Source organism: Staurois parvus, unplaced genomic scaffold, assembly GCF_062004578.1.
Source record: "Staurois parvus isolate SC_StPar_1 unplaced genomic scaffold, SC_StPar_1.0 ptg001418l, whole genome shotgun sequence".
In the NCBI taxonomy this organism is placed as follows: domain Eukaryota; kingdom Metazoa; phylum Chordata; class Amphibia; order Anura; family Ranidae; genus Staurois; species Staurois parvus.
This window is the reverse complement of record NW_028319214.1, coordinates 2,990,129-3,015,103: the sequence shown is the minus strand read 5'-3', so window position 1 is coordinate 3,015,103 and position 24,975 is coordinate 2,990,129. Positions and strand designations below refer to the sequence as shown.

Sequence of the window (24,975 nt, the reverse complement as noted above, 5' to 3'; positions counted from 1 at the left end):
CAGTAGTAAATTAGTAAATGTCATTACTGTAATTAATGATGACCATGAGCTGTAGCGTAACTATGCTTAGCTTATATCCAACAATAACGTATATCTGTGTTTAAAAATTGTGCATAATTACAAAATTGGTAAAAATGTACACCAAATTTAACTTTAGGATGGGATAAGGGGTGGTCTGTAGAAATCTTAATGTGTATCTGAACCCAAGAAGAGAAAATGTTATTATATCTCAACTTACCAGCGCTTAGATTGGATGGTTACATTTATTTTTTGTTTTCTTTTTTTCACCAGATGGTCACTAAAGTTGGTCATAAATGGATTGAAAATTAGGCTGGTTCAATAGGGATTGGCTGAATTTCAATCCACGTGTGGCCACTGCAGTTGCACATAAGTCAGTTGACTTTTGTTTAACCACCCTGTGTAGGATAAAGGCTGCTCGGTGAGCTGATCTGACAGAATCGGTCAGAATACAATAGCGTGCGGGGAGGATTCCCCCATCGAGTGTGTGGATGGGGGAATTAGTTTAGTTTTTTTTTTTTTCTCATTCAACCCAATGACTGCCAGCTTATAATAGAAACCTATTATGTGATTCTCCAAGAATATTTTGTTGATTTTGAGCACGCAGAAACACAAGAATATAGAAGAACAAAATGGAGTGGCAGAAAAAAGTGACCTATTTACAATCATAAATCAGATTAAAAAAATGCAGCGCAGCAATATAAACTCAAAGGTGCTCATAAGACAAAAGGGCATAAAGGAATAGTGAAAACAGAAATCTATATGTGACAATAAATATGTGCTACACCCAATGTCTTCTTAACACATACACATAAATGACCCTAGACGTGCACATAAGAGTGCTGAAATGAATGTCTGATTCATGGTTTACATGTGGGAACACATTATATGCTAGCCGCACAATTTATTTTGTAGGATATTTATTGCGCTGAGGGTTTTCTATGCACATTGACTATTTACAACCAGCCAACTTTTCACTCCAACCTAACAGTAGTATGAACATTATTATTATTATTATCATTGTTGTTACTATTTGGGATTTATATAGCGCCAACATTTTGTGCAACAGTTTACAACCTAAAGGGAGACATTACAGTTACAATACATTAAAATACTAGAGGGGGCCTGCTCATAAGAGCTTACAATCACTTGTGATTTATCATTAAAAGTAAGCACATTAAAGACCCTGCATGCCTGTATACCAAGAGCATGTTAGGGGCAGGCAGGGATGATTAGACGGAATTGGATTCCTGCCCGGAGCTGTAAGCAGCTGGCAGTAAACTGGCATTAATGCTGCTCCAGGTCTTGTCTTTTACAGTTGTACAATATTTAGTAACCTGCTTAACTGTGTATAAATACTATATAAGTGTTTTTAGTCTTTAACCTCTTCCCGTCCGGCCCATTGCCAATAAATGGCCAGAAAGGAGCACTGCTGATGAGGGTGTACGTTTCTAAACATCCCCCCGCATCCATTGCCTGTGCATGCTCCCAGATCGCTGTACGGGATCGCTGTGTGAGGTCCCGATTCATGTGATCACTGATTGGCCAATCAGTGATCACATGAATAGTAGTAAACAAGATGTCACTTCCTGACATCATTGCTTACTACTTGTGAAATCAGTGAATGATCACAACAGCCTTGTACCATGTGACAAGCTGTGACCAATCATAGCTTGCACAGTATTTTTCAATGGCTGCAGGAATGCAGCCAGAGAGGAGGAGAGATTATTGCTTTTACAGCCTTTATGGGTGTAAAAGCAATAAGTGTAAAAAAAAAAAGAAGAAAAAAATCTTCATCACCCCCATAAGTAGTACAGTGTCACTATGGTGACACTGTACTTCTAGGATGACAGTATGTGTAAAAAAAAACCACATAAATAACAATTTAAAATAGTAAAAAAAAAGTTTTTTAAATTATGTTTGGTTATAAACTAATTTGGGCTATTTTTTTTTTTTTACTAAAAAGATAGAGGAATACATTTTGGCCAAGATTTATGAAGGAAAAATTATTTGCAAAATTGTATAAGAAAAACACTTTTTTTTTTCAAAATGTTTGGTCTTTCATTTATATAGCAAAAAAATTAAAATCCCAGTGGTGAATAAATACCACCAAAATAAAAGCTCTGTCTCAAAAAAATGCTAAAAATGTAATATGGGTACAGTGTTGCATGATCGCGCAATTGTCATTCAAAGTGTGATAGCACTGAAAAGCTTAAAATTGGCCTGGACTGGAAAGGGGTGAAAGTGTCTACTCTTGAAGTGAATAACTAATAAAACTGCATCATTTAATGGTATTGTAAACCTGATGTCTTTGTTTTGACAGGTGCAACATCATTCCAATAAAAAGATAATCTGAAAAGGTGTTCCTACTTTAAGTGTTTGGACTACAAGTTAGGTTTTACAAGCGAAGACAATTTTGGAAGTTCTTAGAGAGTGGAAGTTGGACTGATGTGAAGAAAGGCGTAGCCCCTGGATTTGGAGTTCACTTGTATGTGTTTATTTTTTGGTCTAGTTGATGAATAAAATGTTACTTCTTTATTATATTTGTAAAGTGCACTTATTTTTATAGAGCTGATTACCTTTTAGGCAACCCTGTACTTCTGTCAGTGTGTTTGGTAGGAATTAAAGGCTTAAAGTGTTACTAAACCCACAGCAGTAAAATCAGCCTGTATATACAGTAAAGCATGCTTGTTATACTCACTGTGGAACCTAAAGGGTTAATCCCCTGCATTGTGTAAAAAGGCTGTTTGATCCTGTCTTCTCTGCCCCTCCTCTTGCTGAAATGACCACCTGATACATATTGAATCCGTAGTCACGTGCACATGCTCAGTTTGGTGTGTATTGTGAGAGGGTTTTTTTTTCTTGGGAGAGCGCATGTGATCAGCACAGGGCCAATCAGCACTGTCCAGACACAGGGTCAGGACTTTCACTTCCTTCTAGAGCAGAAAAAAAACTCCTCCTACAAGCTGTAACCAGTGCTCTGCTGAAGTCACAAGACTGCCCTAACTGTTGATGAGAAAAGGTATTTAGCAGTTTATATTTACTAAATAATTTCCATGTTGTGTGTACTGGGGGAGACCAGATACAGGCATACCTTGGTTTACGAAATTTAATTCGTTCTGTGGGATTTTTCTTACAGCGAAAAATTCGTAAACCGAAACGCTGTTTCCCATAGTAATGCACTGAAAACCAAATAATCCATTCCTGAGGTCAGAAAAAAGTAAACGCTACTAAAATACCGCATGAGTTATTTTATCAAGTCATGCGGCATTTTAGTAATGACAACCATGTGTTAATGTTTCAGCTGTCAGCAAGGTTTTCCACTGACAGCTGAATGTAAAAGAATTGCCGGCAATTAAAAAAATTAATAAAAAAACAGCGTGGGGTCCCCCCTCCCATCCATACCAAGCCCTTTGGGTCTGGTATGGATTTTGAGGGGAACTCCCACACCAAAATTTAAAAAAAAAAATGGCGTGGGGGTCCCCCCCCCAAAATCCATACCAGACCCTTATCCGAGCATGCAGCCCGGCAGGTCCTTCCTCCATACTAGGCCACATGCCCTCAACATGGAGGGGTGCTTTGGGGCAGGGGCCCCCGCCCCCCCCAAAGCACCTTGTCCCCATGTTCATGGGAAAAAGGCCTCTTCCCTACAACCCTGGCTGGTGGTTGTGGGGGTCTGCGGCAGGGGGTTTATCGGATCAACATGGGGACAAGGTGCTTTGGGGAGGGGGGCAGCCCCCCCTGCCCCAAAGCACCCCCCATGTTGAGGACATGTGGCCTAGTATGGTTCAGGAGGAAGGGGGGGCTCTCTTTCGACCCCCCCCAAACCCCCCTCTTTCCCGACCTGCCAGACTGCATGCTTGGATGAGGGTCTGGTATGGATTCTGGGGGGGACCCCCACGCCATTTTTTTTTTTTTTTTTTTTAGTTTTGGCATGGGAGTTCCCCTCAAAATCCATACCAGACCCAAAGGGCTTGGTATGGATGGGAGGGGGGACCCCTGTCGGTTTTTTTATTGATTATGGTGTTTTAAATGTAATTACCGCTTTTTTTCTTTTTTTTTTTTCTTCACTATAGCTCAAAGATTCAGCTGTCTTTCCCCCAGCTAAAAGAATGTTTCCTTTTAGTTTATTTCCCCAAGTTAAAAGAAGCAATGTTTCCTTTTAGTTGCTTAAAAGAAACAAAGCTTCCTTTAACTCAGGGGCCCGAGGACAGAGCTTGGAGGGACCCCAACAGAGATGGGGAGCGAGGGGGAGGTGGTAGCGTTATAGGTAATTCTGAAGGAGCGTTGTGATAGGTAGGATGAGAGCCAGGAGAGAGCAGAATCTCTGAGGCCTGAGGGAGTGTAGATTTTTGAGGAGGAGGGGGTGGTCGACTGTGTCGAAGGCAGCGGAGAGGTCGAGGAGTAGGAGTACTGAATAGTGGCCATTAGCTTTGGCGGTTAGCAGGTCGTTGGAGAGTTTGAGTAAGGCAGTTTCGGTGGAGTGTAGGGAACGGAAGCCAGACTGTAGGGGATCGAGGAAGTTGTTGTCGTTGAGGTGAGAGCTTAGGCAATTGTAGACTAAGCGCTCGAGGAGTTTGGATGAGAATGGGAGCAGGGAGATGGGTCTGAGGTTGTTCGGGTCGTTGGAGTCCAGGGAGGTCTTATTCATGACTTGGTAAGGCTTACTTTACACTTGTGATTGGGGGTGGTAAAAACAGGTGGTTGGGCTGTGGTTTTACTTCCTCTTCTAAGCTGCAAAGGTGGCAATACGAGAGTATGAGAATATACATGCTGCTGCCGTGATGCTTTGTCACAGTACCGCCTCCCAATCGTGACCCTTTCAAGCGAACAAAACAACTACCCCACAACCATGTGCAAAGCAAACTGTTATGGCATGGGCTTTTAAAGGGTAAACCAGGCAGTGAGGAAGTGACACAATGCGTAACTCCTCCTCACTACCTGCCAAACACCCTCTGAAAAGTGATATACTGTGGAATGCTCTTCAGAGGGCTACCACATTGTGTAAATGATGTGCTTGGAACAATCATTTATGTATCCATTATTGCGGCACTTCTAATTCATTTGTGTATTCTGGGTCAGTGACTCACTAAGTAAAGATAATGATGACAAATCTGGAGGAAGGACAAACTTTGTCACACAAACAGCTAAGTGAGAGGGGGGGTGTCTGACCTGCTTTGTTAGATTATGGCGTGCACTGGGCAATGTGGTCAGACTCTGGACCTGTTTGACTTCACATTGATGTGTGTTTGGCAAGGATCCTTCAGGGATTTTCTACAGGTATTTATGACTTCATGTCTGTCATGCCACATCCTCGCCCAGCTCTACCACTCTTGCTCAGGCGTGCCCACTTGTAATCCCGACACCACCCATAAACATTACTCCACAGGAAACTACATCCCCATGCATGTTGGGATGTGTGGTGTACTGTGCAGTGAGGGAGAAGGGGGAAAATGACATGCAGTGCCATCAGTTTCTGCCCACCCACATAGCCTGGTGAAATATAAAGGAAAAAAACAGGTGCTGATGACATCACAGGGACCAATATTTCGATTTTATGGCTGAATTATAAGTTTGTATACAAGAAGGGATCTTAGTTGTAAAGAGAGAAGCCATATGAAGAACTGGTCATTTTGGTTAAGGTACCCCAGAGTGGAGCATTTAAATCTGACATTTGCAGATTGTAACCTACTAATTGCATAGAAGCTGCATGTAGTGGGAGCTGCCAATACTGCACATAGATGCCATAGAGAAAGCGTTGCAGAATAAAGATGGCCATACACCTTACAATTACATTGTACAATCTCTGTACTGTGTGCCAAAACCATGTATAATGTGGGGGCCTATCTAAACAATTTAATTGCCATCCAATCAAGCTGGCCCTTGCACTATATAGCTCTAGGTAGATCTAAAGGAGATTGTACAATGAGATTGTAATGTGTGCGGTCACCTTATTGAAAAGGAATTCTGAGCATATAAAACAATGGGGGAGATTTACTAAAGTTGATGCACACAGAATCTGGTGCAGCTGTGCATGGTAGCCAATCAGCTTCTAACTTCAGCTTGTTCAATTAGGCTTTGACAATAGAACCTGGAAGCTGATTGGTTACTATGCAGGGTTGCACTACATTCTGTGTGCTTCAGTCTCCTGCAATCTGTAAAAGTTCCCCAAGCAGCAGGCTCCGTGGGGTTCTATACAGTAATAAGACTTTGTTCACAGATATCTTTTCTTAAAAATACAGATCAAATATACTGTACATAACAATAAATAGCATCTGAAAGCAGTCCAGTAACAAAGCAAAAAATGGGAGCTGAATCATTGGATAAGAGCTGACAAACGTTTTATCAAGTGTTTTATTTTCTTTATTGAATGAATTGTTTTGTAAAGCATAATGAGCGCTGTCTCTTTGGCCGCTTGGTCGGGTCATGATGACATCACTTCTGTGCACACTTGGGAATCGCATCACCATGGCACAGATTGGCTGCCACAAGCATGCGCTGAGCTGCATATACATGACTTGGTATACATGACAGCTGACCAGCAGGGGAAGCATTTATAATAGAAGAAACTGATAGGAAAGCAGCTGTGGGAACCATTATCTCAAATCAACAAAGGAATGGCTTCACCAGAAGAAGATGAGAGCTTTGGAATGGCCCAGCCAGAGCCCAGACCTGAATCTGATTGAAAATCTGTGGGGTGATCTGAAGAGGGCTGTGCACAGGAGATGCCCTCACAATCTGACAGATTTGGAGTTTTTGCAAGGAAGAGTGGACAAATATTGCCAAGTCAAGATGTGCCATGCTGATAGACTCATACCCAAAAAGACAGTGCTGGAATCAAAACAAAAGGTGCTTCAACAGAGTATCAGTTTAAAGGTGTGCATACTTATGCAACCATTTTAATTGCAATTATTTTAGTTTTTTTATTTTTACTTCCCTCCACCTAAAAGATTTCAGTTTGTTGTTCAACTGAGTTGTACAGTTTATAGGTCACATCACAGAAACCTGACATTTTAACAGGGGTGTGTAGACTTTTTGTATCCACTGTATTTGGTAAATCTAAAGTGTACGAAGAGTGTATGGTCAAATTGTAACGTATATGATGACCCTAATAGCAGCCTAGGTTCACACTGGAGCTTCTCCAAGCGTTTTGACGTGCGTTTTTCTGACTTGAGCTTTGTTTTAGCTAGTGGAAAGCTGATGAGAAGCAAGAAATTGCATGAAAAATGTGTGTTTATTTGACACTCCCTTTGAAGTCTGGAGGGACCAAAATGAGCAGCTCTAATGCAGGCCATAGACCAGGGGTCTCCAAACTATGGCCCTCCAGCTGTTGAAGTACTACAAGTCCCATCATGCCTCTGGGAGTCTTGCCTGTGGCTGTCAGAGTCTTGCAAGGCCTCATGGGACTTGCAGTTCCTCAACACCTGGAGGGCCATAGTTTGGAGACCCCTGCCATAGACTGTTCGTTTATTGGCCAATTTTTCGTCCAAAAGAATAATTGGCTGATTTTCGCAGTTAGTGGGGCAATGGCATCGGCCGATTTTTGCGGTTTCTCATTTCTTTTATCGGTCATGCTGGAAAATTTTTGAAAAATGGCTGACTTTCAAAATCATTGGTGGCAACAGAACGACCGATGTTTCGTTTTTCAGACACAAAAATCGTCCGATAAATGAACTATGACCTGCATAAGAAGCTTTTTTGGGTGATGCGGTTCAACCAACCTGGCGCCCAGGTGTGAACAGGCACTAGAAGAAAAGCAGGAATCCTCCTGTGGAGCGTTAACGCACGTCCTATCTGCACCTAATATTGTCTGCTACTCCTTTTCATTTTATATAAAAAGATTCAGTGGGACACATTTGTGACAATAATAGTCGGATCTATCATTGATTATTCAACGAGGAGTGTGAATATTCCACACCAGCTCCAGGAACCCGTCTATCACTCCACACTCCTCCACACGTGGGTCCACACTACACCAGGCGCAGGCTCACTAACCAGGAATCCAGTAGCCGTAAAGCGCGATGCTTGTTTGCGGCATTCACCATAGGAACGCTGCAAGGTTTACAGTTTAGTTGCTAAGCAACGTGTCGGCAGGCTGCTGAGCTGAGAGACGGGCATCTGTGAGTATCATGTATTGATTAATGCGGCATAATGGAGCGGGGTGTCCTGATATATAGATGGCACACTATCGGGGCTTCTTCATATCACATTAGTGTAAGGACTAATGTGCGGGGAAATAGTTATCCATCATAGGACGTTACAGGGAACCAATAGGATGGCTTGTTTTATGAAGAGTTGGAGGCTGCCTGTAAAAACTACAGATAACACAGTGAGGGGTATTTATTAAAACTGAAGTAGCCGTGTATGACAACCAATCAGCGTCTGTCTTTCATTTTCAACGCTTAACTGAACAAGCTGAAGCTAGAAGCTGATTGGTTACAACCATGCACAGCTGCTCCGGGTTCCGTCTGCTCCAGATTTAGTAGATCCCTCCAAGTACCTCCAATGTTGCTTTCACACCGATCACTTTTTCTGTGGAAGAAAACCACTGGGCCATGTATTCCTATGGAACTTTTCACATTGATCTGTTGCAGGTCTGGGGCGTTTTTTTTAAATCCCGCTGGCTGCATTTTTGGTACAGGTTTGGTGCAGTAAAAAAAAGTGCACCAAAAATGCATCTCCCAATTGAAATCCATGGAAAACACAGCAAAAACACACCCGCGATGCATTTTTTGGTGCGGATTTTGAGTCACACATCCTGTAAAAAATGCACCACAAACGCTGGTAAGAATGCCTATGCGTTTTTACTGCGCATCAGTGTGAAGGTAGCCCAATGGAATGGTATTGTGGTGCGTTTAATGCTTTTGTGTTGACGCATTACATTAAGATGGACGTTTTATTGGAATGGTCTATCTAACGCACCGCAATTGAGCACAAATTGCAATTTCATCAACACAGCACATGATAGTGCATTGTAGGGATGCCCCAGTACTGAGTATTTTTATGAGTACTCATGAAAATACTACCAATGACCGATACTTTCAGTGCGATTTGCGTTAATGGATGCAAATTGCACCGCAAAGATTAGCACGAGAATGTGATTCCTGTTCAAATCTATTGCGGTTTCCCCACTGCTGCTGCGTGAACCCAGGCTTGTCATAGCCCGATACTCATTGGGTGGAGCCTACGTGCTGACGTCACATTGCCGGTTCCATGCTTTGGAACGTCAGCCATCTTGGTATGCTGCATGTCTGTGTTGTCTAGCTCTTTCCACATGGAATGATTTTATGGATGTAAATGTAAATAAATTCTACACTATATCCTAGTGGTACTCTGAAATGAAAATTCTGGTGCTGAAACCGAAAATTCTAAATGCACTTGGCCGAAAACTGAAAACAGAAATGCTTAGTTTTTTAAAAATTTATATATTTTTTTAGGAAAAAATACACTTTGAATAAAAAAAGCAAAAAAAAACAATATATACCCCAATTTTTTTGTAAAATATGAAAGAGGATGTTACGACGAGTAAATAGATACCCAACATATCGCGCTTTAAAATTGTGCACACTCATGGAATGGCGTGAAACTGCGGTACTTAAAAATATCCATGGGTGATGCTTTAAACATTTCTACAGGTTAGCAGTGGAAAGTTACAGAGGAGGTCTAGTGCAATAATTATTGCTCTTGCTCTGATGTTCGTGGCGATACCTCACGTGTGTGGTTTGAGCACCACTTACATACGTGTGCATGGCCTACATTTGCGTTCACCACTATTTGCGAGCACGGAGGGACGGGGCACTTTAAACTTTTGTTTTTAAATTTATGTAATTTTTTTTTTCGTACTGTCCCTTTAAAAAAAAATGTAATCACTTTTATTCATATCACAAGAAATGCATGCTTCCCTTGTGATAGAAATAATTAGTGACAGGTCTTCTTTATGGAGAGATGAGGGGTCAATAAGACCCCACATCTCTCCTCTGCAATGTAAAGCATTGGATAAAAAAAAAGCATTGATCTAGTGCTTTCAAAAAAAAAATGGCCAGAACCGGAAGTGACTTCACTTCGGTCCTCCAAGGGCCTAGAGATGAGTGGCGGCCATGTTTCCTTCACTCATCTCCATGCCCAGCGCCGGGATTGATGGTTTCTTAGGTAAGGCTGAGAACTACCAAGCGGGTGGCAGCGAGGAGTGGAGTTTTTTCGACACCTGTATCGGTGCTTTTTTTCAGGGGTGTTTTCAGCTGAAATTTTTCTGCCACCGAAATTTCAGTGCACCCCTACTATATCCAGTATCTTTGGGCTCCGTGTGGTGAGCTTTTTCCCCTAGGAGGCTACCCGACTAGTGGACATTGGAGAATGATTGCCTAATTCTTCTGTTACAATTGCTACCTAATAAGTAGCCTTCTGGTGAGTATATTGTGGTGGTGGATCACTTTGGACCCCAGAGCACTATATGGAACTGGATACTTTGTTGTGATTAGTAATATCAAATTACTTTTTCACCGATACACTTTGGAAGGACTTTTTTATGCGATATTGCATTGTTTGCACTGATATATATCATATCATTCCCTCCACTGGCTCTCGATTGCCCAATGCATCAAATTCAAACACTAACTCTGACATACAAAGCCATTCATAACGCTGCCCCAAACTACCTCACTGACCTGCTACCCAAATACTACCCTACCCGTAATCTTCGCTCACAAGACCTCCTACTTTCTAGCTCCCTGGTCTCCACCTCCCACGCCCAACTTCAGGACTTCTCCAGGACTTCCCTCATCCTCTGGAACTCACTATCCCAATCCATCAGACTGTCACCTACCCTCCTCACCTTTAGGCGCACCCTGAAAACCCATCTCTTCAGGGAAGCCTACCCCACCCTCACCTAACTGCCGATCTCCTCCACTCCTCCTACCACTCCATCCCCCACAGCCATTTCCTCCTGTGCCACTATCCCCTCCCTCCTAGATTGTAAGCTCGAAAGAGCAGGGCCCTCGAACCCCTCGTGTTTTGTTTTGTTACTGTACTGTCTCATGTACTGTCCCCCACTATAATGTACAGCGCTGAGCAAACCTTTTGGCGCTATATAAATACTGTATAATAATAATAATATTGTCATTTATACTTGTGACATATTCATTGTATTTGTTTTGCGCTGCACTCTTTGTATATATTTGTTCATTGAGATTTAGTCCTCATGCACACGGGACATTTTTACAGCGGCTGTTTTTGGCTTTTGATGTTTTTTTCTACAGCTAGTAAACACCCCAGCATGTTATCCTATGTGTCCATGCACACATACACTGTAATGAACATTTTTTGGCTGGAAAAACCCCCCAGAACTAGTGGGTTTCTAGAGGAGTTTTTTAGCTGTAAAAATGCTCTGATGCTGAAAAACGTGGTAAATCATGTCAAACCAGCGTTTTTGGACTTTTTTTTACTAAAAAATGCTAAAAAAGTGGCTAAACGCTAATGCAAAAACTCTGAAAACCTCATGTTTTTAATGTGACTTTACACAGCTAATGTTACCAGCGTTATTAAAACTCCCGGTGTGCATGGAGCCTCATTGTCACTGTCTCAGGTGCTAGCTGCTTTTATTTATTTAGTGTTCACCGTTTTATTATTTTTTGTCATAGCCCGAGTTCACACAGGAGCGGTGCGGGGAAACCTCCCACACTAACTGTCAGTGGTAGGAGAGGAGAGAAAGCTGCTGACCACTCAGATGCTGTTTAGCCTAAACTGTCATCGCTGCAAGGAGAGGAATAAAAGCGGCGGGGATTTCAAATCTTCGCTTTCTCCCCTCTCCTACCACTGACACTCAGCGTGGGATGCCTACAGGAAGGTTTCCCGCACCGCTCCTGTGTGAACTCGGGCTATGACAAACCTGGGTTCACCAAGAGCAGTGGGGAAACCGCATGTGATTTGGACAGGATTCGCATTCCTGTTCAAATCGCATGCTATTCTCTGCGGTGCAATTTGCGTGCATTAACGCAACTCGCACTGCAAAGTATCAGTACTCGGTATTGGCGAGTACTTGACCGAAAGTATCGGTACTTGTACTTGCCGATTAACCCCTTCACGCCTAAGGGTAAAACAAATCTAAATGCCTAAGCACAACTCTGCAACGTTGACATGTGTTAGTAAAACCGTCCATATCATCACAACTACTTTGTACATCCAGGTGGGTTATACCCTGATTTTGTTTCAGGACAAATTGGGCTTTCATTGGGTGGTAAATGGTAATGGATAGCTCCTGATTTTTTTTTTATTATCAAAGGAAAACTGGCCCAAAATAGTAAAAAAAAAAATCTTTTTTTTTTTTTTATTTAGCTGTTTCTTGTTATGACCATAACCTACCACCAAAGAACACCCCAAAATAAATTCTCCAGCTCTTGATGATCGCAGTGATACCATATATGTGTATGTTATTTGTTGTTTGTACCCATAGTGCAGCCCAGAAACAATAATGCGCATTTTGTTTTTGTCATTTTTTTTTTTTTACCTAAAACACACTGACACTGACATTAACACTAACTGACACTAATACCAATTTCTTTCAAACCCTGACCTTTGACCTTGACCCTGACCTTGATCCAAACACTAACCGTGGCACTGAACTAGATCAAACCTTGATCTAGGTATTTTTCTTTATTTTTTAATATTTTTTTATCTTTTATTTTTTTACAAACATTTTTTTCCTCTCTATGCCAGGAGTTAGAGAGATACATTGTATCTCTCTTCTCCATTCATAGAGAGAGAAAAAACAAGGGGGCCGGGCTGCACAGTGACTGATCACTGTGATAGCCAATCAGAGGCTGTCACAGCGATCATGTGACCCAGAATCAGGAGTCCCGGGTTCCGATTATTAGAACGGGACCCAGGGCTCTCAGTGACACCGCGGTCTTTGTGCTGGGAGCTCACCTATATATATAGAGAGAGAGAGCGAGAGCGAGATACTTTATATATACAGTATATGTGTGACAATCATTTAATTCTGACTATTCTGGTGTTGCTTACTCCAGTGTAAAATGTCTGAAGTGAATCCCGAATCTCAAGAAGACACATTACTCTATGAAGCTGTTGGCCAAGATATCCCTATGGAAGTCAGTGAATCCAATGCTGCTGAAAACAATGAAGAGCACACAATGCTTCCACCCAGCCATCCCTCCCTAGAGGACCACCCTGAGACTGCAAGTGAAGATGAGGTGGAGCAAGACAATGACCATGTGCCACACAATCAAAGCCCCCGTAGTCCCACTGATGAAGAAGTACTTATAAATGTAAGAGCATGGAGAGTTAATTACCATTTTTGTGCATTGCAAATGGAATTTTAATTAAAGCAGTGTTAAACCTAAAAACAAGCATTTATTGTGATGCAGCTTACCAGTTCTTAGATGCGGTCGCTACAGTAGTTTTCTTTCTTTTATTTTCACCTGGTGATCCTGCCAGCAAGTCTGTTGTTTTGCACCATGAAAGAAATCATGTAGATGTAGCAGTTAGAGGGTTGAGACAAACTATTTTACACTGACAGGGTTGCTTACAATGATCAGTTTTTATTTATGTAAAGCTTTATCCCAAAAGGAAAAAAATAGTTGCTTTATCTACTTAAAAAATGTTAGTTGGAGCGTGGCTTCAATTTGTTGCAGTATTTAAATCTTCTGGTACATCTAACACTTCCATCTACAAAGACTGCCAATGCTGCTCTCCAAAGGTGTATATGTTGCTTCTTCATACAGAGTGTAGGTACTCTAATACTACTAAGTGTATTACTAGCCAGATCACCAGGTGAAAACAGAGGGGAAAAAGCCTTCAAAAAGAAAACTAATGCAGCCACCACATCAAATTATTGGTCAACTGCAATATATTACATTTTAGGTTTTGGGTTTACTACCTCTTTAAAATAATAATTTTTATAATAGGTGCATCATCCTGTAGATTTCTATATCGTCTGGGTGTGTTTGGCTAAAGTCCTATATTCTGCATTTTTGTTACGATGACATTTTTTCCCCAAAAAAATCATCTACAATACAAATTCCCCCCATCACTCAATGTTTGCAGCCAGAAAAACTAAGGTAATTATAATCTGCTTCCCAAAAATAAATGAAAGGTTGCAAGGGTTGATACATAGTTTCATTCTTGTGGCCAAAACTAAAAAAAAACATGATAAGGGCTTGTGTAGACAGGTGTTGTCAAACTCTGCCTTCTGCTTTTCAAACGCAGGTCAAAAGCATGCTTTCAAAAGCAAAATACTGGCAAAGGCTGCATTTGAGTTGCTTTTTATGCAATTCAAATGCATCAGAAAAGGACATCTGTGTCTGAAGAATTGCAATGTAAAGCAAGTGAAATGCAGTCTTGGAATTGTACAGCATTGAATTAACCGAGCTGTTTTCAAACTCATGTCAAATGTAGAAAAGCAATGTCTGTGTACATTCATTTTGCAAAACAAAATTTGTATACATATAGCAAAAAAGAATATAAAATATGTTATGTCTAAATAAAAAAATGTCCAAACCATTGTAAAGTAAAAGTACAATTTAGCCCAACAATAATTCACGTGAGCTCCAAAACTGGGTCATATATAATGTATAGCAGTGGCCCAGGGGCCAGATTTGGCCTATTGCTTGCCTTCATCTTTCCCATGGGGCACTATTCCACCAACTGACACCAATGATGGTGTACCATTCCACTTACTGACACCATCAATGGGGTACTATACTTCCCATTGATACCAACAATGGGGCACAATTTCTTCTATTAAAACCAATTGATGGGGCACTGATACCAGGTCATTTTCTACTCCCACTGACCACGGTCTTCCCCCCTAAAGCCTGTAGGACATTAAACTGGCCCTTTGCTTGGAAAGTTTGGAGACCCCTGTTGTATAGTAATCTTTCATGGAGGAAACACACAAGAAGTTTAGTTTCCCTGAAGAAGAGCCTTTTTGTGTTTCTGTACCAAAATACAGCAAACTCAGAACGTCACAGCCATGCACCTTTATTTTGCTAATTGTAAAATGACTGAGTGGCTGTTACCCGTTTTTGCAAAATATATTTAAAATAGAATTATGACTTCCCTATAAATTAAGTGCTGCAGCACTTAATCATCAGAGCTTTATAAATGCACCTGCACAGTTTTCGCTTAGTCCGAGTGCAAAGTCCCACAAATATTTGCTGTTCCTGCCAGTGACGTCCACCTAATGCAGCTTCCGGTAATGATGTGGCAACAATGCTGCACTGCTCCTGAATTCAGAGCTGAATGGCAAACTGTTGCAGGGAGCAGAGATATCAGCTTTGTCACTGCTAAGTCAATCAGCCTGTCAATCAGTACCAAACCACACATTGTCCTGCCCACTGCTTTCTGAATTGGCAGCAATGATTGTACAGCTGAAACCCTCCCACTGTGAGCTGCAGTGCCTGGGAAAGGGAGCATGTGAGGCATAAATGGAGGATTTGGCTCATTCAGAGGAAGTAAAGGTAGTTTTTTGCCTACTTTATGTGGCTTATGCATCACATAATATCTAGATGTCATACTTGTTAAATTGGCATACAGGGGCCTTTAAGTTTTCTTTATAAAAACATCTTACAATTTTTGAAAATACATGCATCTAGTATGAACAAGATCTAAATGTTCTATAACCAATTTTGTTACACAATATTAAACCTTATGATATTTATTTGCAACTAGGAATCAAATAGTGCAAGGGACAGTATGCCAGACACTCTCTATGAGACAGACACAGAAGAACAGGTGCTTGATGGAAGGGTGTCACCATTAAACCATGATATCGAAGAAAAGCAGACTGATCCTACACATGTACAGGTAAAGTTATTATTTTTTGTTTTGCAGCACAGTAATAATGTCTTAAAGCAGAACACCAGCCAGGCAAATTACATGTAAGTCAACAATTTTATTATCTGCCTGTGTAAAGATCTGCAATTCTATGATCCTTGTGGCCTTGCCAAACAGCATATTCAAGTCCCTGATCTTAAAGTGGCATTTTACAAATGACTCGGTTTCCAAATGGCAAACATATAGCATTTCTCTGTGCCAGCTTTCATTCCAGCTAAAGAATGCTTCATTAGAATTCTCATAGCACATTATAACCACAGATTTCCCAATTCTCACGTCATAGCTACTCAGAATCTTGTTATATCACCTTTTAGGTTTCTATCTCTCTCTTTCTACAAGAAACCCACCAGAGATAGAAGGGATCCCATGTGGGGATTACTATGGACCATTCTAGTGAATATATTGGATATTGGGCTCGGTTCACTAAAGGATTCAGCATGCAGTATGTAGGTCACGTGACTAATTTTTCTGAAATATCGCAAATTGACTCGAAAGAGTCAATTCATCAAAGTAAAATGATAAAAAGATTTCATGATTATTACCCCTGATTCACATATATGCAGCCATGTGGGCCGCGTTTTGCACGGGCACGAGAGCCCATTTATTTGAATGGACTTCCATGCCCGTGACACGCAGGGAAGAAGTCCCTGAACTTCTTGTGAAAGCACAGCCCGCATGGGAACCTCGGTTCCCAGTACGGTTGCATTTTCCAGTGCGGGCGGCGTGCCATTAGAACTAATGGCACCCGCCCGCAGGTCCACATTTCTCTGTGCGAGTGGTGCGGCTGCACGGATTTTCATGTTGATCCACAGCTGCACCACCCCTCACAGATGTGAACGTAGGGTTAAAGTCAATTCACTGAAGAACACAAGCATTTGTTATTTATCACCTCCCAGTAGGTGGCCAGTATTTTAGCAATGTACAAAACAACAATGAGGGGAACTCTGCACTGGCCAGTAAATTAAAAGTATACAATGTATTAGTATGGAAATGTTCTGCTCTGAGCTCAGGAATGAAAATAAATTGTAACATTTCACCTGGGGGAGATTGTTCTGTGAATGAAATACTCAAGAATGTTTTCAGTTTCATATTTCTTTATTTACAGAACTATATTCCTCTGGTGAAGATAGTGTGAAAAAAAATTACTATGAAATTCCAAAAATAGCTCTAAATTTAAGTGATAAATATCGCAAAACATAAATATTTAACGCATTCGGTAAATAACGCATTTTGTTTAATGAACTGACTATTTTTGAGATAAATACCGCATGAATTTTAACTCAAAAAAGTATACAGTATTTATCTCTTTATCTGCTATATTATGTGAAGCATATATAAATATAAAAATATAAACAGAACCATTAAAATGATTCCAGGCAATCGCTAACTAAGCTTAATCCTGCTCCCACATCTTCTAAATGCTATTCTATCTACCTTGTAAAAGGAACATGTTTATACTGTACTACCTATTCTCATGGTACTCCAGTCACGTGATTGGCTCCCACTGGCAGCTTCAGGGGAGAGGAGGGACAGCCAAAAATTGATGCCCCACTGTAAGCCTAAGGGTGACTTTACTGTCCAGGCATTTCAGCAATTGTTGGCGCTCTCTCCTCTCCCCTGAAGCCAGCAGCTGGAGAGATTATGTGACCAAATCATAACACTCTCAGAATAGGTAGGTATTAGCAGCTATCTTTCACAGGGTAGTTAGAATAAGATTTTGAAGGGGGGTGGGAGCAGGCTTAAAGTGATTGTAAAGTCTAAAATGTAATTTTCTTTCAATAACATACAGGTTTATACTCACCTGCTCTGTGCAGTGGAATTGCACAGGATGGCCTCAAACCTTTTGTTTTCAGGTCTCACCCCTGCACTCCTGGCTCCTCTTCTTGGCATGCTAGATCCCGAGCCCCGCTGTCTGTATCCACTGACACAAACAGCGAGGCTCATCCCCGTGCCCCCGGCTTCCTCATCACAGAATTTGACTGACAGCAGCAAGAATCGATGGCTCCCGCTGCTCTCTCAACCAAATACTGGAGACGGGCACTGCGCTGGATCGAGTGAGGGCTCAGGTAAGGGGGGTGATAATTTAACCGAAACATTTTTTACCTTACAATTCATTAAGCTAAGAAATGTTTAGGCTTTCCAACTACTTTAAGCATAGTTAGCAATAAGCATGGAATTCCACTTTACTGTATAACAAAACTAAAGGAAGAGCAAGATGGGGAAAAATAGAAAAGGCACATTGGACAGTTCCAATATTGAACATTGGCAGGTTAGACTGTAACAAGGAAGTACATAGACATGCATTCATATGAATGGTACAGGTAAAAGAGAGCTTGCATTTTACAATGCAGTAAAACGCTGGTCACTGCACATAGTGTGAATTCAGCCTTAACGTTGAACTCAAGGCAAATATCAATGTCACAATGTAATGCAGCTTTATAAACATTAATATACTACATTGTTAAATATACAGTATATCCCAGAAGTGAGTACACCTCTCACATTTTTGTAAATATTTTATTCTATCTTTTCATGTGACAACACTGAAGAAATGACACAATGTAAAGTAGTGAGTGTACAGCTTGTATAACAGTGTAAATTTGCTGTCCCCTCAAAATAACTCAACACACAGCCATTAATGTCTAAACCGCTGACAACAAAAGTGAGTACACCCCTAAGTGAAAATGTCCAAATTGGGCCCAATTAGCCATTTTCCCTCCCCGATGTCATGTGACTCGTTAGTGTTACAAGGTCTCAGGGGTGAATGGGGAGAAGGTGTGTTAAATTTGGTGTTATTGCTCTCACTCTCTCATACTGATCACTGGAAGTTCAACATGGCACCTCATGGCAAAGAACTCTCTGAGGATCTGAAAAAAAAGAATTGTTTCTCTAAATAAAGATGGCCTGGGCTATAAGAAGATTGCAGCCCCAGAATAGATTAGTGCCTGGGTATCGATGGAAAACTATGACCAGGCAAGGGTAACTGGAACTAGAGGCTTATCTTTAAAGATAGCTGAGGACAAAAAAAATGCCACCTAAGGTCTGTCCCCAACAGGGACTCAATTGCAAGTATTTCCCAGACAGGTTGGACAAGGCTTCAATAAGTAACCTGCTTGGTCACAGTGAAGCAAAATCTCTGCCTTCTCCTAAAGGCCCTCCCTTTGCAGAGAGATGTGTGAAGCCCAGCTGCATGGGCTCTACTTCACTGGAGGACTCAGGTCCAGGAGGCATGGGAGGTGAGGGAGGCATGGGTGGGATTGCAAAGTTCGGAGCCAAACGTACAGAAGGCTTCTGCAAGTGCTCCTTAAAGGAAGGTCTTTCTTGGAGCCTGGTATCAATGAGAATGGCAAACGAGATCAACTCCTCAAGATTCTTAAGTATATCTCGAGCTCCAATCTCATCCTTAATGTTGTCAGAGAGGCCATGGGAAAAAGTGGCCACAAGAGCCTCATTGTTCCAACCAACCTCTACTGCCAGAGTACGGAATTCAATAGCATAGTGCTTGTACCTTATCTGTTTCATCTGCCAAGGGTCAGTAATGAGTAGTAGCTGGATGGGATCAGAGAGAAGCGTAGTCAATGAACAAGCCAATGGTCAATAAATAAGGTCAGTAGCAGATACGCATGGAGCATGATATCGGCTGGAGAGTGCACAATAATCTAGGAAACAGGAAGTGTATAGACATGGCTTAAATCTAGAAGTTCATGAGAGGAGCAAAGGGTTCAAGGTTCACCAGAAACAAGACACAAAGCAAGTTTATCCAAAGAATCAGGTAGAGAGATGTCCAGCATCCCAGATGGCAGACTGTGAAAAGCCATAGCCAATTCCTGCAGAGATTGTAGGTTCAAGTCAAATCCTGACATGGATTCTGCCCTGATCCACTGAAGTGAGGCACAAGATTAGTGTTCTGACCTCTGCCCAGAAAGACCAATCTAGAGTACAATTCCAGAAGATGTGAAGAAGTGTACCAGTGTACCTTGCTCAGTTTGGCTATGGCAGCAGGTAGAAGGGGTGTTTGTATATTATGTATAGAGTAAAGTTGGAATCCGATACCAGCAAGACAAATTTTTAAGACTTGTTTTTGGATCTGGTTCACTGTAGAGGATTTATGGACCAAATAGATTTCACTGTCAATTGGTGGTTCATTGAGCAAAATTTGTAAATCTGCTTCCCACTTACTTATGTAAGGGGATACATATACACTATATTGCCAAAAGTATTGGGACACTGCTCCAAATCATTGGATTCAGATGCTCCAATCACCTCCATAGCCACAGGTGTATAAAATCAAGCACACAAGCATGCAGACTGCTTCTACAAACATTTGTGAAAGAATGGGTCGCTCTCAGGGGCTCAGTGAATTCAAGCGTGATACCGTGACAGATTGCCACCTGTGCAATAAGTCCATCCATGAAATGTCCTTGCTACTAAATATTCCATGGTCAGATGTTAGTGGTATTATAACAAAATGGAAGCAACTGAGAACAGAAACTCAGCTATGAAGTGGTAGGCCACGTAAAAAAGGCAGAGTGGGGTTAGCGCACACTGAAGCGCACAGTGCTTAGAAGTCGCCAACTGTCTGCAGAGTCAATAGCTAATTTGAAGGCCATACTTTGTGTGGCCTTCAAATTAGCACAACAACAGTGCGCAGAGAGTTGAATGGGTTTCTATGGCCGAGCAGCTGCATCCAAGCCTTGCATCACTGAGTGTGATGCAAAGCTTCAGATGCCATGGTGTAAAGCTGGTCACCATTGGACTCTAGAGGAGTAGAGATGTGTTCTCTGAAGTTACAAATCATTCTTCTCTGTCTGGCAATCCGATGGACATGATTGAGTTTAGAGAACGGTACTTACCTGACTGCATTGTACCAAGTGTAATGTTTGGTGGAGGGGGGTTTGTGGTGTGGGGTCATTTTCCAGGGGTTGTGCTTGGCCCCTTAGTTCTAATGAAAGGAACTTTTAAGATGTCAGCATACCAAGACATTTTGGACAATTTCATGCTCCCAACTTTGTGGGAACTGTTTGGGGATGGCCCCAACCTGTTCCAACATGACTGAGCACCAGTGCACAAAGCAAGGTCCACAAAGACCTTGACTAGCCTGCACAGAGTCCTGACCTCAACCTGATAGAACACCTTTGGGGTGAATTAGAGCAGAGATTGCAAGCCAGGCCTTCTCGTCTGACATCAGTGTTTGACCTCACAAATTTGCTTCTGGAAGAATGGTCAAACATTCCCATAGGCACACTCCTAAACCTTGTGGACAGCCTTCCCAGAAGAGTGGAAGCTGTTATAGCTGCAAAGAGTGGGCCAACTCTTAAACCCTACTGACTAAGACTGCAATGCCATTAAAGTTCATGTGTATATAAAGGCAGGTGACCCAATAGTGGTGAAGAGTTTGTATAGGTAAGACAATAGGTGGGAGGCCGGGAGAGTACCTTAGCATAAGTCCTCAAATGAGATAGTGGGTGTGCTGAGTGAGTCTCTGTCCAAGTTAGCCTATAAAAGATGGAGGAGATGGTATGCCGCCTAGGCATCAAATGGGAAGGGGGGAGGGGAATGTTAAGTTGTGAATTTCATCATATTGTATCCCTTCCAGGGCAGCAAGAATGTCTCAGTGCTGGAATATGACTGTAGACAATAGTGGTTTCAAGTGTTCTGTGTGGGTTAATTTGTTCTGGCCAGGGATTTTACAGCCTGTAATGGGGTGAAGAAAGTGAGTAAAAAGTACTCACTAAAAACAAATACAAATCTTTTAAAACTGCAGCAATGAACATGCTTTGTATTTTTTTTAAATCATTTGTTGTTTTACTCTGTTACTAGGAGAATGTTACAGATGAAGAGCCTTTGAAAAATGACAGCAATGAATTGGAGGATATAAATCTTCCACAGCAGTCAGATATTGTTGTCCATAAAGAAATCTCACAAGTGTATGTTGTTGAAAGTCAGACAGCAGATACTAGTAACACAGGAGACCCAGTTCCTGAGGACATAAATGAAAAGACTGATTCAAAGGAAGAAACTCCAATAGACGAAGACTCAATAATTTACACTGCAACCCCTAGGACTGCGTTTGAAAAGGAGAACACACCTCCAACAGATAAGCCTCTTGTGAGTATTATCAGGGTTACAGTATACAGAGTGAAACACATACCATACAAAAAGTAAATATTACTTAATATTCCTGGCTATGTTCTGTTTCGGAGAGACAGGGTAAATAGGAAAGGTGGTGGTGTCTATCTCTATGTGAGAAGTGATCTCAGAGCGAGTGTAAAAGAGGACCTAGTTGATGGAGAGTGTGATGAGGCTGAAGCATTATGGGTGGAATTGCACATGGGGGTGCAAACTACAAAGGTAATCATTTGAGTTTGTTACAGGTCTCCCAGTGTTAATGAGGAGGTGGATACTCAGCTCCTGGTACAGATTGCAAGGGCTGGGACAATGATAATAATGGGGGATTTTAACTACCCAGAAATTGACTGGAGTAATGGTACTGCAGAAACAGTTAAAGGGCAAACATTTTTAAACCTACTACAAGACAGATTTGTGGTACAGTTCATAGAGGCCCAAACTATGAATGATGCTCTGATGGACCTGGTAACCTCAAATCATGCAGAGCTTATTACGACTGTCCATATAAAAGAACATCTGGGTAGCAGTGACCATAACATGATTTCATTTATTGTTAGCTGTAAACAGCAAGAAAAATAAAAACGCTCAATTTTAAGAGAGCTAATTTTCCAAGGCTGAGAGCTGCTCTCTAAGACTTAGACTGGGAGGGAATATTGGCATCAATGAACACAACACAGAAATGGGAATTCTTCAAAAAGACTGTATGTGAACACACTGCAAAATATATTCCCATAGGCAAAAAGTTTAAAAGGCTAAAAATCAAACCTATGTGGCTTATCGCTAAAGTTAAAAAAGCTATAGATAATAAGAAAAGAGCTTTTATTAAATATAAAAATGAAGGAATGCTATCATCGTTTAAACATTATAAAGAATATAACAGAATATGCAAAAGGGAAATAAAGGCCGCAAAAATTGAAAACGAATGACAGATTTATTAGATAAGTGTGTTAAATAAACATGTATGTGATACTTATCAACACCTACTAAATTGCGCTTAGTGTATCAAATATATTCAACAAATATATATATTAATCAAAAAACAGCTGCCACTTTAAATAAACCATAATAAATGAGTGAATAAAACAGAAAGTGTTATAGTGGCTCTAAATTAATAGTGATGGGGTGATATAGTGAGTACAACACAATAAAATGTGAATAAATCAATAAAATGATATCAGTTAATTACTGTGAATACAAAAATTATGTATATTAATCCACAGAAATTGTTCCTCCTTCTTTGGAATCCACACGTGCTGTCTAATAATAACCAGGTGCCTCAAAGTGTCCCCCACACGGATGTGCACTCACCAATAGTTGTTGCCTCCCACTTTCGTGGTTGGCAAAACAGGCTTCAAAGAATAATTCTCCAAATATAAGCAGATTATAACCAATGGGGTACAACCATCATGGAGGTATAATGGTTCAAACTATTAAGGATTCCATACATTCCAATGCTTATGTATCATACAAGCATGATATTCCTCAGATTATTTGACTCCTAGTGAATGTGCGTCAAATAAAGCTTAATCCCAAAACAACTACTGTGTCTTCTCTTTCATTTATTCTCTATCACAATTTACCTTGTGAACACCGTTTTCCAAATTATCCCTTACGTCCACATCTGCAATCTGTTCTGTGTTGTTTGTGAGTAGTAGGTCCAGCAGTTCATTATTTCTAGTTGGGGCGTCCACCAGTTGACATATGAAATTGTCCTTAAAGACGACCTTCATTAAATAGTCATGGACTGCTTAGCAACCAGCAACAGAAGGAAAGCTTGAGGCAGGGATGGTCTGGTGAACAAGAAGCCAACCTTTGGGAGCTGCCAAACATTTATTTGTTTGCCTAGTGTTGTACAATCAATGACATCTTATGAAGAGTTCAATCTCTAGGTTCACTTTTTCTATCCAAGTGGAAGCACTCGATCCTAAAGGAATTAAATTACAGGTTACAGACATGACAGCACTATCTGTTGCTGGTTGCTAAGCAGTCCATGACTATTTAATGAAGGCCATCTTTACGTTCAATTTCATATTGTGATAGAGAATAAATGAAAGAGAAGACACAGTAGTTGTTTTAGGATTAAGCTTTATTTGACCCACATTCACTAGGAATCAAAGAATCTGAGGAATATCATGCTTGTATGATACATTGGCATTGGATTGTATGGAATCCTTAATAGTTTGAACCATTATACCTCCATGATGGTTGTACCCCATTGGTTATAATCTGCTTATATTTGAAGAACAACAGATTGCAAAAGATAGCAGGACCAACCCCAACAAATTCTTCAAATATATTAATAGTAAAAAGGTCCGGTCCGAGCATGTAGGCCCTTTATAAAATAATCTAGAGTGGGTGACTGGGGACAAAGAGAAGGAAAATTTATTAAATACCTTCTTCAGCTCTGTGCATACAAAGGAGCATGGGGAGCTCTTGTCCATAATGGGTATGGTATTGACACAGCTCCAGATAATCCACATTGGCTCACAATTGATATGATCCAAAAATATTTAGACAGAATAATGGTGAATAAAGCACCTGGACCAGATGGCATACACCCACAGGTCCTTAAAGAATTGAGCTCTGACATTTCAAAGCCATTGTTTCTCATTTTAGGGACTCTTTAATGACTGGCATAGTACCACTGGATTGGCGTAAGGCCAATGTGGTGCCAATATTTAAAAAGGGGTCAAAATCTTTACCAAGTAATTATAGACCTGTTAGTTTAACTTCTATGTTTGGGAAGATACTGGAGAGTTTAATAAAAGACCACATAGATGAGTTCTTGCTGGAAAAAAATATTTTAAGCAACAGACAGCATGGATACATGAAAGTCAAACCAATCTGATTTCTTTTTATGAGGAGGTGAGCAAAACCTTGGACAGAGGGGTGGCAGTGGATGTGGTATACTTGTATTTTGCAAAAGCATTTGGCACAGTTCCCCACACAGGGCTAATGTGTAAGGTAAAGTCTGCAGGT

At 41.0% G+C, this 24,975-nt stretch overlaps 2 protein-coding genes across 2 annotated transcripts in view; both read left to right on the top strand.

The window, feature by feature from the left end:
• Nucleotides 1-2,556, top strand: part of PSMD9 (proteasome 26S subunit, non-ATPase 9) — a 30,698-nt gene extending 28,142 nt beyond the window's left edge. Inside the window, exon 6 of the mRNA XM_089662049.1 lies at nucleotides 2,342-2,556. Coding sequence (XP_089518175.1) covers nucleotides 2,342-2,369 — 28 coding nt within the window. The 3' untranslated portion in view covers nucleotides 2,370-2,556. The remainder of the gene's footprint in view (nucleotides 1-2,341) is intronic.
• A 5,541-nt stretch (nucleotides 2,557-8,097) lies between these two features.
• CFAP251 (cilia and flagella associated protein 251) overlaps nucleotides 8,098-24,975 on the top strand; it is a 115,468-nt gene continuing 98,590 nt past the window's right edge. Inside the window, exons 1-4 of the mRNA XM_089662048.1 lie at nucleotides 8,098-8,138; nucleotides 13,041-13,298; nucleotides 15,703-15,837; nucleotides 21,688-21,975. Coding sequence (XP_089518174.1) covers nucleotides 13,047-13,298; nucleotides 15,703-15,837; nucleotides 21,688-21,975 — 675 coding nt within the window. The 5' untranslated portion in view covers nucleotides 8,098-8,138; nucleotides 13,041-13,046. The remainder of the gene's footprint in view (nucleotides 8,139-13,040; nucleotides 13,299-15,702; nucleotides 15,838-21,687; nucleotides 21,976-24,975) is intronic.